The sequence below is a fragment of the Lepidochelys olivacea genome, assembly GCF_965140295.1.
Source record: "Lepidochelys olivacea isolate rLepOli2 genome assembly, chromosome: 2".
NCBI lineage: Eukaryota > Metazoa > Chordata > Testudines > Cheloniidae > Lepidochelys > Lepidochelys olivacea.
The window spans coordinates 138,369,114-138,382,461 of record NC_140412.1 but is presented as its reverse complement, the minus strand read 5'-3'; the positions used below and the strand labels follow the sequence as shown (position 1 = coordinate 138,382,461).

Here is a 13,348-nt window from a genome sequence, read left to right as displayed (position 1 = left end):
GCTACCAGTCATCGGTTTTGCACTACCTCGATAACTGGCTGCTGACAATGAAGTCTTATCATGAGGTATTGGTTGGGGACATAATTGATGCTGATCCTCTACAATTGTTGGGGATCTGCATAAACACAGAAAAATCTGTTTAGATTCCAACACAATACATAGAGCTTATCAGGGTGACTCTGGACTTCATCAGGGCCAAAGCATATCTTCACCAGGACAAATTCCAGTCCAGGAAGGAATTTGTCACTCAACTCAGACTGAGCCCACAAACGTTGACCCATTCATGTCTCATCCTTCTAGGTCAGAGGTGGGCAAACTACGGCCCGGGGGCCACATCTGGCCCTTCAGAGGTTTTAATCCGGCCCTTGAGCTCCAGCTGGGAAGCGAGGTCCGGGGCTTGCCCCACTCCATGTGTGCCATGGCTCTGCATGGCTACTGGCAGAAGAGGCATGTCCCCAGTCTGGCTCCTACATGTGGGGCCAGCCAGGGGGCTCTACATATTGCCTCCGCCCCAAGTGCCGCCCCCACAGCTCCCATTGGCCAGGAACAGCAGCCAATGGGAGATGCAGGGGCAGCACCTGTGGACAGGGCAGCATGCAGAGCTGCCTGGCTGCGCCTCCACATAGGAGCCAGAAGGGGGGACATGCCTCTGCTTCTGGGAGCGCTTGAGGTAAGCACTGCCCAGAGCTTGCACCCCTGACCCTCTCCTGCACCCCAACCCGCAGCCCTGATTCTCCTCTGAACCCTTGGTCCCAGCACAGAGCACCCTCCTGCACCCCCAGCCCCTCATCCCCAAAGTCCACACCACCAGCTGGAGCTCCCACATGCCCCAACCTGCTGTCCCAGCCCAAAACCCCCCCTGCACCCTGAACTCCTCATTTCTGGCCCCACCCTAGAGCCTGCAACCCCAGCTGGAGCCCTCACCCCCTTCTGCACCCCAACCCCCAATTTCATAAGTGTTCATGGCCCACCATACAATTTCCATATCCAGATGTGACCCTCGGGCCAAAAGGCTTGCCTACCCCTGTTCTAGGTCATATGGATTCCTGCATGTATGTGACCTCCTTCGTGAGGTTTCAGCTCTGCTTTGTGCAGACTTGACTTCAGACAGTAGGAGCAAGCTAGTCTCTGGGGGGTGGGGGTAGGGTGGAGTCAAGGCTCAAGGGGAGATGCTCTTCTAGTTCATTGGTCGGGACATCTGATGTATGCCTTCACACCAATTCCTCTCTTACCTCAGGTTCTGAGGAATATCAGACAGGATGGAGCAGCAACAATTCTGATTGCTCCCAGATGGTCCAGGTAATTCTGGTTCCCCTACTACAGGAGTGGGCAAACTTTTTGCTGCAAGGGCCACATCTGGGTATGGAAATTGTATGGTGGGCCATGAATGCTCATAAAATTGGGGGTTGGGGTGTGGAAGGGGGTGCGGGCTGTGGGGTAGGGTTAGAAATGAGGAGTTCAAGGCTCAGGAGGGGGCTCTGGGCTGGGGGTGTGTGGGGACTCCAGCTGGGGGTGTGGGCTTGGGGCTGCAGGAGGGTGCTCTGTGCTGGGACCAAGGGGTTCAGGGGGGGATCAGGGCTGGGGATTGGGGTCCAGGATGGAGTCAGAGGTGCAGGCTCTGGTTGGCACTTATCTCAAGCAGCTCCTAGAAGCAGCGGAATGTCCCCCCTCTGGCTCCTATGCGGAGGCGCAGCCAGGCAGCTCTGCACAATGTCCCATCCACAGGCACTGCCCCTGCATCTCCCATTGGCTGCAGTTCCCAGCCCTTGGGAACTGCAGGGGTGGCACTTGGGGCAGAGGCAACATGTGGAGCCCCCTGGCTACCCCTACATGTAAGAGCTGGAGCGGGGACATGCCTCTGCTTCTGGGAGCCATGCCACATGTGGAGTGGGGCAAGCCCTGGACCCAGCTCCCCAGCTGGAGCTCAAGGGCCGGATTAAAACATCTGAAGGGTCAGATGTGGCCCCCAGGCCATAGTTTGCCTACCCCTGCCCTACCACCTTCATTTGTCATCATGACCAGTTGTCATCAGTTTACAGACCTTCCCAGACCTATTGATAAAGGCAGAGTCAAGCATTCCAATCCAGTTTCCTTCTACCTGTCAGCCTGGGTTTTAGAGGAGCATCGAACCTAGAAAATTCATATTCAAAAGCAGTTTAGGCCATCCTTAACAATAGTAAGAAGGAGACCACTAGGAAATGCTATGTAGCTAAGTAGAAAGGGTGTCAGCCTGGTTGCATGGTCCTCAGCTAGAGGACTCCAATATCCCTACTATTTTGGAATATCTTCTTCCTTTAAGTACATCAGGTCTTTCCCTCAGCTTCCTATGGGTTCACTTCATGGCTGTGAGTGCCTACCACCCTCTGACGATATCCACTTAGTTTTCACCCATCCTGTGACAATATGTTTTCTAAAGAGAGTAGTTAGAACTTTTCCTGCTGTGGATAAGCCTCCCTGACATGGAGCCTCATTCTTGTCTTCTCAGAATTAAGAAGGATTGTCTGAGCTCAGGGATTCATGTTCATTAGCCTGCTTATCCACGAAAGTCACCTTTCTAATTGCCATCACCTCAGCAAGAAAGGTGGGTGAACTGTGATTTTATCCCTAAGGATACAATTTCTGAGGCTACACCCTAAATTTACCCCCAAAGTGAGCTTGGATTTCCTTCTGAATCAGACAATCCATCTGCACACCTTCTTCCTGAAATCCCACACCACCAGTGAAAACAAAAGGTTTCATGCCCTGGACATCTCTTGAGCCATGGTGTTCTACTTCCAAAGAACAAAGCTATTTAGGAAATCACTTAGATTTAGATCATTTGTAGAATGGATGAGAGGAAAAGCAATCTTCTCCTAAAGGCTTTCAAAGTGGATTTCAGGATGCATTATGCTGTGATACAAGCTGATGAATATTACTCACCCCAGGGTGTTGTAGATCAGTGTGCATGTGCTTTGTCTCTGTAATGTCTCTGAGATGTTCTTGTCAAAATCTGACCAGCAGCAATATGGGATGTGGTACATATCTTTTTAAGACCTAATGCCTTGGTACAGGCTTCTGCACCTAATACATCTCTCGCTACCACTGACAGGAGACTGCTGTATCTCAGAGGTCTTCACACATCCCTCCTTAATGAGTGCCTCTTGTCAATCAATCAACTACAGGGAAATATATATAGGGACTCTGTGATGTTATCCTCTGGTGCTATCTGGACGGGTGATCTGCTAGGTCACTCCAATCCTTGACTCTGGGAGCCAGCCTTACCCTGCTCTGCTGTGAAAACCCCCACTCTTGGGCTGTTTACACACAGCCTCTGGCATTAAGCTGCTCCTTGGACTGTGCAACTGAATGATACTAAACCAATATCTTCGGTCCCAGACACAACCCTAGGAACCTCCATCTTGTGCTGTCCAGTTATGCCTGCTGGATGCTGCAAGCTTATAGGAGTTTTTCAGTTTAACAAAGAAATTGAAATGTACCAGGCTCGTTATCCCAAGGGGTGCCTCTGATGTGCTTCAAACCAAATGCACTGCTTCAGGTAGAACAAATTTATTAACTATAAAGATATGTTTTGACTTTTAATCACTCAAATAGTCAGCCAGATTTGGTCAAATGAAATAAAAGCAAAACGCATTCTAATCTGATCTTAACACTTTCAGTGCCCTTACAAACTTAGATGCTTCTCCTCACCACAGGCTGGGTGGCTGGCTGCCCTTCAGCCAGGCTCTCCCCTTTGATCAGTGCTTCAGTTGCTTGGTGTGGTGTCTGTAAATGGAGGTGGAAGAGAGAGGAAGAGCATGGCAAATGTCTGTCCCTTTTATCATGTTGTTTCTTCCCGCTTGGCTTTGCCCTCCCCCCCCCCCTTCAGAGTCAGGTGAGCATTACCTCATCACAGTCCCAAACTGACCAAAGTAAGTGGGCGGGGGGGGGGGGACTCACTCAGAGTCCAATAGATCCTTTTGTTGCTGCCTAGGCCAGCACCCTTTGTTCCTGTAAGGCTGGGCTGGGTTGTCCCATACATGCCCTGGTGAGGTGTGAAGTGCCTCTCTGCTCTTAGAGTTCTTGCCTATTTTGAGCCATGCAGACACATTTTCAGCCTAATAACTATATACATGAAATAACATTACTGTAACAACCATGCTCAGTGCATCATGAGCCTTCTGAAGACACCCGACATGACAAACTTTGATACCACACAATCATTTTACAAGGATGAACATGGGGGTGTTGGGTGTTCCCCCAAGCTATAGAGCATTACAGACTATCATTCAAAGAAGAAAGAAAAAGTTAATTACCTACTACAGTAATTGGAGTTCAAGATGTGTGGTCTCTAGCTATATTCCACTGCATGGCCTCCTTGCCCTCTGCTTTGGATCTTTGATATATGATTTGCAATAGAGAAGGAACTGGAGAAGTGGTTGATCTACACTGCCCGTTATTGTCCTCTGTTTAGAGCATGAGGAGGAGAAGAGCACAGGCACAGACCAACAGCTACTGCTAGAAGAAAATATTCCTGTCAGTTGCATGGAGCACATGTGGAATACAGATAGACTATGCATCTTGAATAACTCCAGTTCCTGTACAAAGTAAGTAACTTCTCTTTCCACTGATTACAGTAATAACTTGGTCTACAGAACGTACTTTCTCCCAGATTGCAGGTTCAAGGATATGATAAAATGATGAGAAATGGACATGTTCTGATTAGTTTGCATCTGGATCCAAAGCTTGCATGTTCAGTTCCAGAGTTTTGGTCAATCCATGACAGACAGGGGGGCTCAACAGTAAAATTCAGAAATGGATTTGAACTCCCCTAAAGCTCAGGACTGTTAAGACTTGGGTCAGTTCCAGTCTAAGGCGTATGTGTGAAAGTATCAAGTTAAGCCTTCTTGATCCTGCTCTTTTGCATCCCAATTGGGATTCAAAGTTGTTGCTCTGTAGGATCAGAGGCAACTTGTTCCAATAGCCTCTTTCAAAAGGACAACAAGAAAAGAAAGTTTCACTGTCACATGGTCAAACTCAGACCCCAACTTATGTAGCTTGTGGAACCGCAAGGGAATTGTCATGGGTGGCAGAAACATGCAGATAACAGCAGCCACAGGAGTGTGTGGGTGGACAGAGGATATTTCCTTTTTGGCTTGTGAAGGAGATAAGAAGCTGGAGAACAAAATGAGCAAATATACAAATTCTGGCTGATCAGCAAGACAGACCTTTTTTTATTTTGTGCACCATAATAGCCCATCTCACCTGACAAGACAGGACTGAGGTGCCAGGTCTAGACAGCACAAACCTGTAAATTGTTCTGAAGGCCCCAGCCTTCTCTTTCACCAGCTCCCCAGGCCATCACCCAGGGGTCCTAACAGTGCTACTTCCCTTCTCCACCCTCAGGGACATGAGGGAGAGAGGTGAGTGAATCCAAGGACCAGTGGCTGAGAGGGAGTCCAACGAATCCATGAGAGTGTAGCTGAGAGAATGGGGAGGTATGAAGGGGTCGTAGCTAGAGAGGAAGGAAGAAAGAAGGTGGAAATTGAAAGAGAAAAGAGAGAAGAGTAATGTAGGGAGTGCAAAGTGAGAAACAGGAGAATGAGGGAATGAAGCAGCAAAAACAAGTGCTCAGGAAGGATGTAGAAATGAGGTAGGAGTCAAAAACAGAGGGAGACAGATATAATGAAATGTTTCTCAAAGAAGCCAAGAATGGGGTAAGAAATCCAATACAAGAGCTGTCGAAGACAGTATCGGGGAATGTAGCACAGTAAAGATGGCTTACTCCTACCTTGCCCTTTCATGTAATATCCAGATTTTTCTTTCAGAAAAGGGAGGTGGAAGAAAGGAAAGAAGATGATTGATCGAAAAAAAGAGGGTGAGTGCACTCTTTTCTCCCCTTTTCCCAGATATCAAATCCTTCCTACACGAACTTCCTGGACTTTCACCAGTGCCTCCCCCCTAATATAGGTATCCCAATTTCCCCCTTTGAGAAGCTGGTCATCTGACCCATTGGAATCAGAATACAGACAACAGATCTGAAAACAAAAAACACTGCAGCAGATAAGTGTTCAAAGCCAGCAGGTGAACTTTTAAGGATATACAACTCTTTAGTGAAGGGGCACTGCTACCTTGTTAGATGAGACAGGAAGAAGCCTCAGTGGGCTTGCAGTCATAAGGCACAGCGTTATGATCAGGGCTGAGTGAGCAGATCTTTACCTTGGGTTCCTGAGATGCAGAATCACAGGAAGAACAAAGTGTCATAAGTAAAAATTATTTTTTATTAATTTCCATGCATGAAGCATTTCTTTAAGGTAACAAACAAGCACAACTGATCCAAGCACATTGAAAGAAAAAGGAAGGTGCTCCTTTAAAAACAACTGCTTAACTTTATTAAAATCGTTAGTAGTTATAGAAGTATAATCAAATCTCACAGGAAAGGAGGGTGTAAGATGCTAACTGCAAGAGCCAGCATGATCCTGCTTATAGCACTGCTCAATTGGCCCCTGTATATCAATTACCTTGGGGTGAGAGGGGTTCCCCATTCCTCTGGGACATTAGGTGTTTGTTACTTCCAGGAGCAGGAGACTGGACTTGATGACCAATGGGCTGAGTCCATATCGTAAATGATGTCTTCCTACTGGCCATTAAAAAAATAAATGGTTTAGTTTTTTTGTGAAACCACTGGCTGATTTAACTTAGAAAACCTGGGGAGGAAATGAATATGAACCTCACAAGAGGTTAATTTTCTCATCCTTTTTTAAAATTCACCTTTTGTTAAGTGGGTTAATTGGCTTTATATGTACCTGTAGTGACACAATGACTTACCGGTGCGGTGCATCCTGATGGTTGTCTGGGAATTAGCTCTTTCCAGCCTTCAGAGCGCCCTTTGCAGGCCGGTGTCTTGCCTGCCGCTGGCCCTGTGTCACTCCCAGACCCAGTGCCCTTTACCTGGGGTTCTGCCACAGCAGTACCCCCACACCCTGGGTCTCCCCTCCCAGGGGAACCCCCAACCCTCTAAACTCACCTTGCCTCAGTGGCTACTGCAGTCATCATCTAGACCCCACTCACTGGGGCAGACTGAAGTCTGTAATAGCCACTCATCACAGGCAAGGGGGGGTAGGACCAGCTGCCTCTGCCTAACCCTGGGCTGCACCTCTGCAACCCCAGTACCTGTGTAGGCCTTCACCAAGGCCTGTAGCTTGGGGGTTTACCAGGCGGGAGCTCCCCTTGCCCTATCCATAGCCCTGCTCCACTCAGACACTTTCAGCTCCCTCCCAGGCAGGCCTTCTCCCTCCCTCCAGGGTTTGAGGGAGACTCCTGCTTCAGGTCCACAGCCCTCTTATAGGGCCAGCTGTGGCCTGATTGAGGTGTGGCCCCAGCTGTGGCCACTTCCCCCAATCAGCCTAGGTTTGCTGCTTTCACTCCTTTTCCCTAGCCCTCTCCAGGGCTGCTTTTACTATTGGCTCCCCAGGGCTCTCCAAGGGCTATTTTAACCCCTTCAGGGCTGGAGCGGGGTGACCACCCTGCTACAATACCCCATTTGCACCATATCTTAAAAGAGTGGTAGTTCTGTAAGCCACCTCCCTTCCCATTGACAAGCACATCAGGTTCCTGCAGAAACTAAAGCAATTTTTTGCATGGATAGATAATATTAAGGAAGTTTTTATATTTTTTTTAGCTTTTTGATGTGATTTAGTAGTTGGAAAGGAGGAGCAGCCAGTGCCATATGATTCTGTGAACTTCTGACACGACCCCTTTGGGCCACCAATGGACCACAATTCGAAAATCGCTGTCCTATAATCTCCAAGGAATATGGAAGATACACAGGGAGGTAACCAACGTGGCCTTTATAAATAGCTGAATTACGCTTCATTGTTTTTTTTCTTGTGGCTTATGCATGGAGAAGCATACGCTGCCTGTGAAACTTTGAAAAGCTTAACGGAAGTGAAACAGGAAGTCTGATCCTTTCACAGTTTGTTGATCTGTAAAGACGAGGTGAGTCTGTAAAGACTGGTTTTCTACAACTGACAAAACAACTTGGGGGAAAAAAATCTAGTTGGAAGGAGCCCCAAGAGAGGAGATGCTGAGTCGCCTGGACAGAGGAGAGAGCAAGAATAGAGAGCAACTCACTGAACCCGTAAAAAGCAACAGAGTTAACCAATCATCAAAAAAAAGCATTGGTGAGTTTGTGGAACTGAGTTCTAAGTGCTGGAGTCTCATCTAGACTCACTGTGAACAATTAGAGAAAGCTCTTGGTGTTGAGGATGATGTCCTATAGGCACTGTTTATATGTATGGGTTTGATTACATGTTGCATTTCAAATGTAACCAACAATGACCAATAGGGAAAGCATTCCTTGGCTGTTAATGATGGACTGGAGAAACTGAAAGACAGAAGCAAAGTTTAAGATCCTTAAATCCAGCAGGTCATTAGTTGTTAGGAAATAGATGTTTCCCACTCTTTCCACAGAGCTGGCCACAGAGATGCCCATGTCTTTTTCTTGAGTTAATGCAGTTACAATGCTGGCTTTCTCACAGATGGGAGTGGGAAATATAATGAACAAAAATAGACAGCAAGATTAATTATTTTAAAAAGGACGCAGTATATCTATGGCAGTAACGACAATTAAAATACCTTGATACTTGTGTAATATAACTTCCCCTTTAAGCAGCTGCTGTAGTTGCCACGGGGATGTTGTGTGATCATGAATAAGAGAAGGCAATCCATGTGAAGGCTCTGCCAGGGTTTAATTGATTTCTTTATTAGGAGAGGAGGTGTCCTTGAGACACTTTCTATAACGATGTGGTTTACCCTATCCAAAAGTTTCTGTAAGTTTCCTCACAAGATAGAACATGCAATGTTTTCATGTAGTAGCATCCCACAATCTGTTTGTAGAGTTGTCTAAGTGTCCTAAACATGCTGATCTTGGTATAACTCAGTACATGACCGGTCAAGGACTAGAGGCTCTGGATAGACACTAAGCTGAAATTTCAACTTGCTTACAAATGCCCACAATATCCTCTGGAAACCCCAGCAGCATGATGTTAGATCCTGTTTATTGGCAGCAAAGTCACTAAAATCCCAGAGAGTCTGTCAGTGTGGTACAGTGGCATGAAAAAAATATCTGCAATAGAAAATGTGGGAAACAGTGTCAAACTTTAGCCATTCTCAGGGGATAGCCTTTGCAGAATTTTCTTTGTGTCTTCATGGAAGTCACATGTATCTTTTAGGTCAGTGGTTCCCAAACTTGTTCCGCCACTTGTGCAGGGAAAGCCCCTGGCGGGCTGGGCCAGTTTGTTTACCTGCCGCATCTGCAGGTTCGGCCGATTGCAGCTCCCAGTGGCCGCGGTTCGCTGCTCCAGGCCAATGGGAGCTGCTGGAAGCAGCGGCCAGTATGTCCCTCAGCCCGCGCCACTTCCAGCAGCTCCCATTGCCCCGGAGCAGCGAACCCCAGCTGCTGGGAGCCGCGATTGGCCGAACCTGTGGACGCAGCAGGTAAACATACCAGCCTGGCCCACCAGGGGCTTTCCCCGCACAAGCGGCAGAACAAGTTTGGGAACCACTGTTTTAGGTAAACATTAGTTAAAGTGAAAATATTTTGTAACTAGGGCCTGTGATGGAGCTTGGCTCTGCCAGGGTTTAATTGATTTCTTCATTGGTTCCCTCTGTAGTTTCCCAGGCTTGCTTTGAGATGAAATTACCTTTCAGACAAGTTTCCTTGCTAACAGCACAGTTCAGCGGGATGTTTCCACTCCCAACCCATCAATAGCAGAAAAATTATTCTCTGGTTGGGAAGAATCTGCTGTTTTTGTCTCAGGTGATCCTAGTTTTGATCTAGACTGCCTTCCTTTGATTAGCCATACAATGGATATCTGAGGGTTTGGAGTAAAAGTTAATAATGAATTCTGTAACATCCTGAGCTTAGTATATCAACAGGTCACAGGGTGGACTGGTCCTTTAAGGGAGCTGGGCTCAGCAAAAGGCTCTCCAAAAGGTGCCCAGTGAAAAAGCCTAGCGAGAGAGAACCTAGGGAGGGGCTGTGGAAAAGGCCTAGGCACAGACATAGGTAGGAAATGATCCCAGGAGGTGAAGCAAGAGGTCTGAATAGGTGGACTTGGGCTGCCTGCTACAGGGTCCCTGGATGGGAAACCAGAGTAAGGAAGGGTCTGGGTTCTTCTATAGGGCCACTGGCAAGGAGGTGGTGTGAAAATCCCCTGCCACAAGAGGGAGGACAACAGCCTGGAGTCAGGATGAAGACCAGTGTGAGGTTTGCTGGATGCCCGTTTGTTTTGTTGGACTTTGTTTACCTCCCAAAAAGGGAAGCAGAATTTGGCTGGAGGGCTAAATCATTAAAAAGCACTTGAATTGCCGTATCCAAGAGTAGGAGATTGAAATGCCTGGAACTAGATGAGGGGAAATTGAAGCTCAGAGCATCAGGTACCATGGTGACCTTGTCTGCTGACCACTGTAGGATGGGACACTACCTTGTAGCTCCAGAACAAATCTCAGTGACATGAGCATTAAAAAATGGATATCTAGTAAACGACTCCAGGAGCATCACATCTCACCTTTCCACATGTGTTCATTAACAATGTCCATCACAAATGGGATCTCCAATTTCAGAGCCATAGGCAACATGTGGGATTAGATGCTGTCCTCCACTAGTCACAGCACTGAAATATTTTAATTCAGATCTGATTTTTTTACTGGGTTTAAGGGATATTTGATGGCCTTTTTTAAACAAGAGATGTATTATCCTTGTTGTTTCCTTTGAAATTACTGAGAAACAAGATGCAAATTTACTGCCTATTGTATCAATTGGGACTACTCTGGATTCAAGGCTACATTTGACACTCATGTATTAGGGTTGGAACCCAGAATTCCCATATTTTAATCTATCGCATCAATTTCTTCCTTTGTTTCTTAACATTTTGAAAAGAAGAGGGAGGGTAACAGTGTGCCATTGTTGCCAAGAAGGCCAATGGCATTTTGGGATGTATAAGTAGGGGCATTGCCAGCAGATCGAGGGACGTGATCGTTGCCCTCTATTCGACATTGGTGAGGCCTCATCTGGAGTACTGTGTCCAGTTTTGGGCCCCACACTACAAGAAGGATGTGGAAAAATTGGAAAGAGTCCAGCGGAGGGCAACAAAAATGATTAGGGGACTGGAACACATGACTTGTGACGAGAGGCTGAGGGAACTCGGATTGCTTAGTCTGCGGAAGAGAAGAATGAGGGGGGATTTGATAGTTGCTTTCAACTACCTGAAAGGGGGTTCCAAAGAGGATGGATCTAGACTGTTCTCAGTGGTAGCAGATGACAGAACAAGGAGTAATGGTCTCTAGTTGCAGTGGGGGAGGTTTAGGTTGGATATTAGGAAAAACTTTTTCACTAGGAGGGTGGTGAAACACTGGAATGCGTTACTTAGGGAGATGGTGGAATCTCCTCCCATAGAAGTTTTTAAGGTCAGGCTTGACAAAGCCCTGGCTGGGATGATTTAGTTGGGGATTGGTCCTGTTTTGAGCAGGGGGTTGGACTAGATGACCTCCTGAGGTCCCTTCTAACCCTGATATTCTATGATTCTATAAAGAGAGTGCATAGTGCTGAAGTATATCAGCAGGCGTTTGCTGATGGTAAGCTGAAGAAGTCACATGCTGATGTTTTAGACTAACATCCTGTTGGCATTTTATAACATTTTAAAAATAAAAACTGATAAATTGGCCCAATCCAGAGGATGAAGCAAACTAATTGTTCCCAACTGTATCACTTTCATAGTGTAGACAGGTCCTTAAAATTAACTTCTCTGTAGTTGCTAACCCTTTGGGGGTGGGAGAAAAAACACCTATGCCACTGAGTAGAAGCAGGTGAAATATCACTTACTTGCTCCTGAAAGGGTAACCAACTTTAAATTTGCACTTCTAACGGCAAATGTTTTACCCACTACTGTGACAAATAACACCTACGTTTGCAGTGACTGAAAGTGATAGGCAGGGTGGGATTCTCTTTCTCAGTTTGACTGTTCAGTATGTGATCAGTTTCTCTCTCTTGTTTTTTGTAGTGAGTTAAAGAGAATTAAAACCACTTTTAAACAATAGGATAAGTGTGACCATAAAATAACAAATTAGCAGGAGGATTCAGGGGAATGTGTAGGATGCCTTTAACTCAATTTTTTAAAACTGACAGGTTGGCAGTACAATATCTCCTTAAAAATCCCAGCATGTTTGCTACTAGGTGGTTGGTTTTTGTTTTTGTTTTCCTTATGTTTCAGACAGTTACCTGCAGGGGTTAGGAAAAATCTCCCTCCCCCATGTTTCTGGGTTTTTTTAGGGTGTGTGTGTGGGGGGGAGATCCTTCCTCTGAAGCATCTGAGATGGCCATACCTGAAGATAAGGACACTAGACAGGGTGGGCCAGAGTGACATTGAGCACTCTCTTTCTCATGTGCTTAGCTGGCTGGTTCTTGCTCACATGCTCAGGGTCTGATCACCAAATGCAGGGGTGGGGAAGGAGTTTCCTCCCTGGTCAGATTGGCAGTGACCTTTGGGGTTGGTTTTCTTTGTCTTTCTCTGAAGTATGGAGTGTGGGTCACTTGCTGGGATTAACGGGCTATATGTCACTTGATCAGTTCCCTGCCATTGTGGGTGGTTCTTCCTATTCTCTGCCTGTGGCACATAATAGTTTAGTCTCCTGTGGACTGTAATAGTTTGGACTAATTTCAATTTTTTTGGGGGGGGGGGGAGGTGTAGTGTTAAAGGTCTCAGAGTGCCCTCCTGCATGGAATACGTTTAAAATAGTTTATTTTTCTATTTGGTTAATAGGGGCGGCAGATGGATTGGTGGGGAAAATAGAGGGAGCACTTTTTCCGAATTTGGGTCAAACCTTCATATCGTGTTGTGATGCATCAAAAGCTATGAGACAAGTGCTAGTCTCCCCATCAAGCCATTTTAGGGGCCTGTTACTTTCCCACCATGTTAATTGGATCTGCAGATTGAGAGTGGGGCACGCCTCGGAAATCTTCGGGCTTCTCTGCGCACACCAGCTGCACCATTAGGGGACTGGCCAGCGCAGTGCACCTGCCGAAACTCCTTATGGGGAGTGCGTCCACACGGGCGCCTCTGGCAGGGGCGCCTGTCCCAACAGCTGTGTCCACAGGGCAGCACGGGCCTGGCTAAAAGCGGGGGGTGCTGTGCTGGTACCCCAAAGTCCCCCACCCTGCCTGCAGTGCCTGCCCGCCCCTCTGGGGGCGCCCTTCCCACCCCCCGCAGACAGCGGGCGGCGCCCCTCAGAGGCGCAGGCGGCGGAGCCTGAGGGAGCGCGGCCCCCGAGCCGGGGGTGGGAGTGGCGGCGCCGGCAGCTCCTCCCCAGCGGG

The 13,348-nt window shown here is 47.3% G+C and overlaps 1 protein-coding gene across 1 annotated transcript in view; it reads left to right on the top strand.

The window, feature by feature from the left end:
- Positions 1-8,037: 8,037 nt before the first annotated feature.
- OTULINL (OTU deubiquitinase with linear linkage specificity like) overlaps positions 8,038-13,348 on the top strand; it is a 41,575-nt gene continuing 36,264 nt past the window's right edge. Inside the window, exon 1 of the mRNA XM_084620096.1 lies at positions 8,038-8,159. Coding sequence (XP_084476222.1) covers positions 8,060-8,159 — 100 coding nt within the window. The 5' untranslated portion in view covers positions 8,038-8,059. The remainder of the gene's footprint in view (positions 8,160-13,348) is intronic.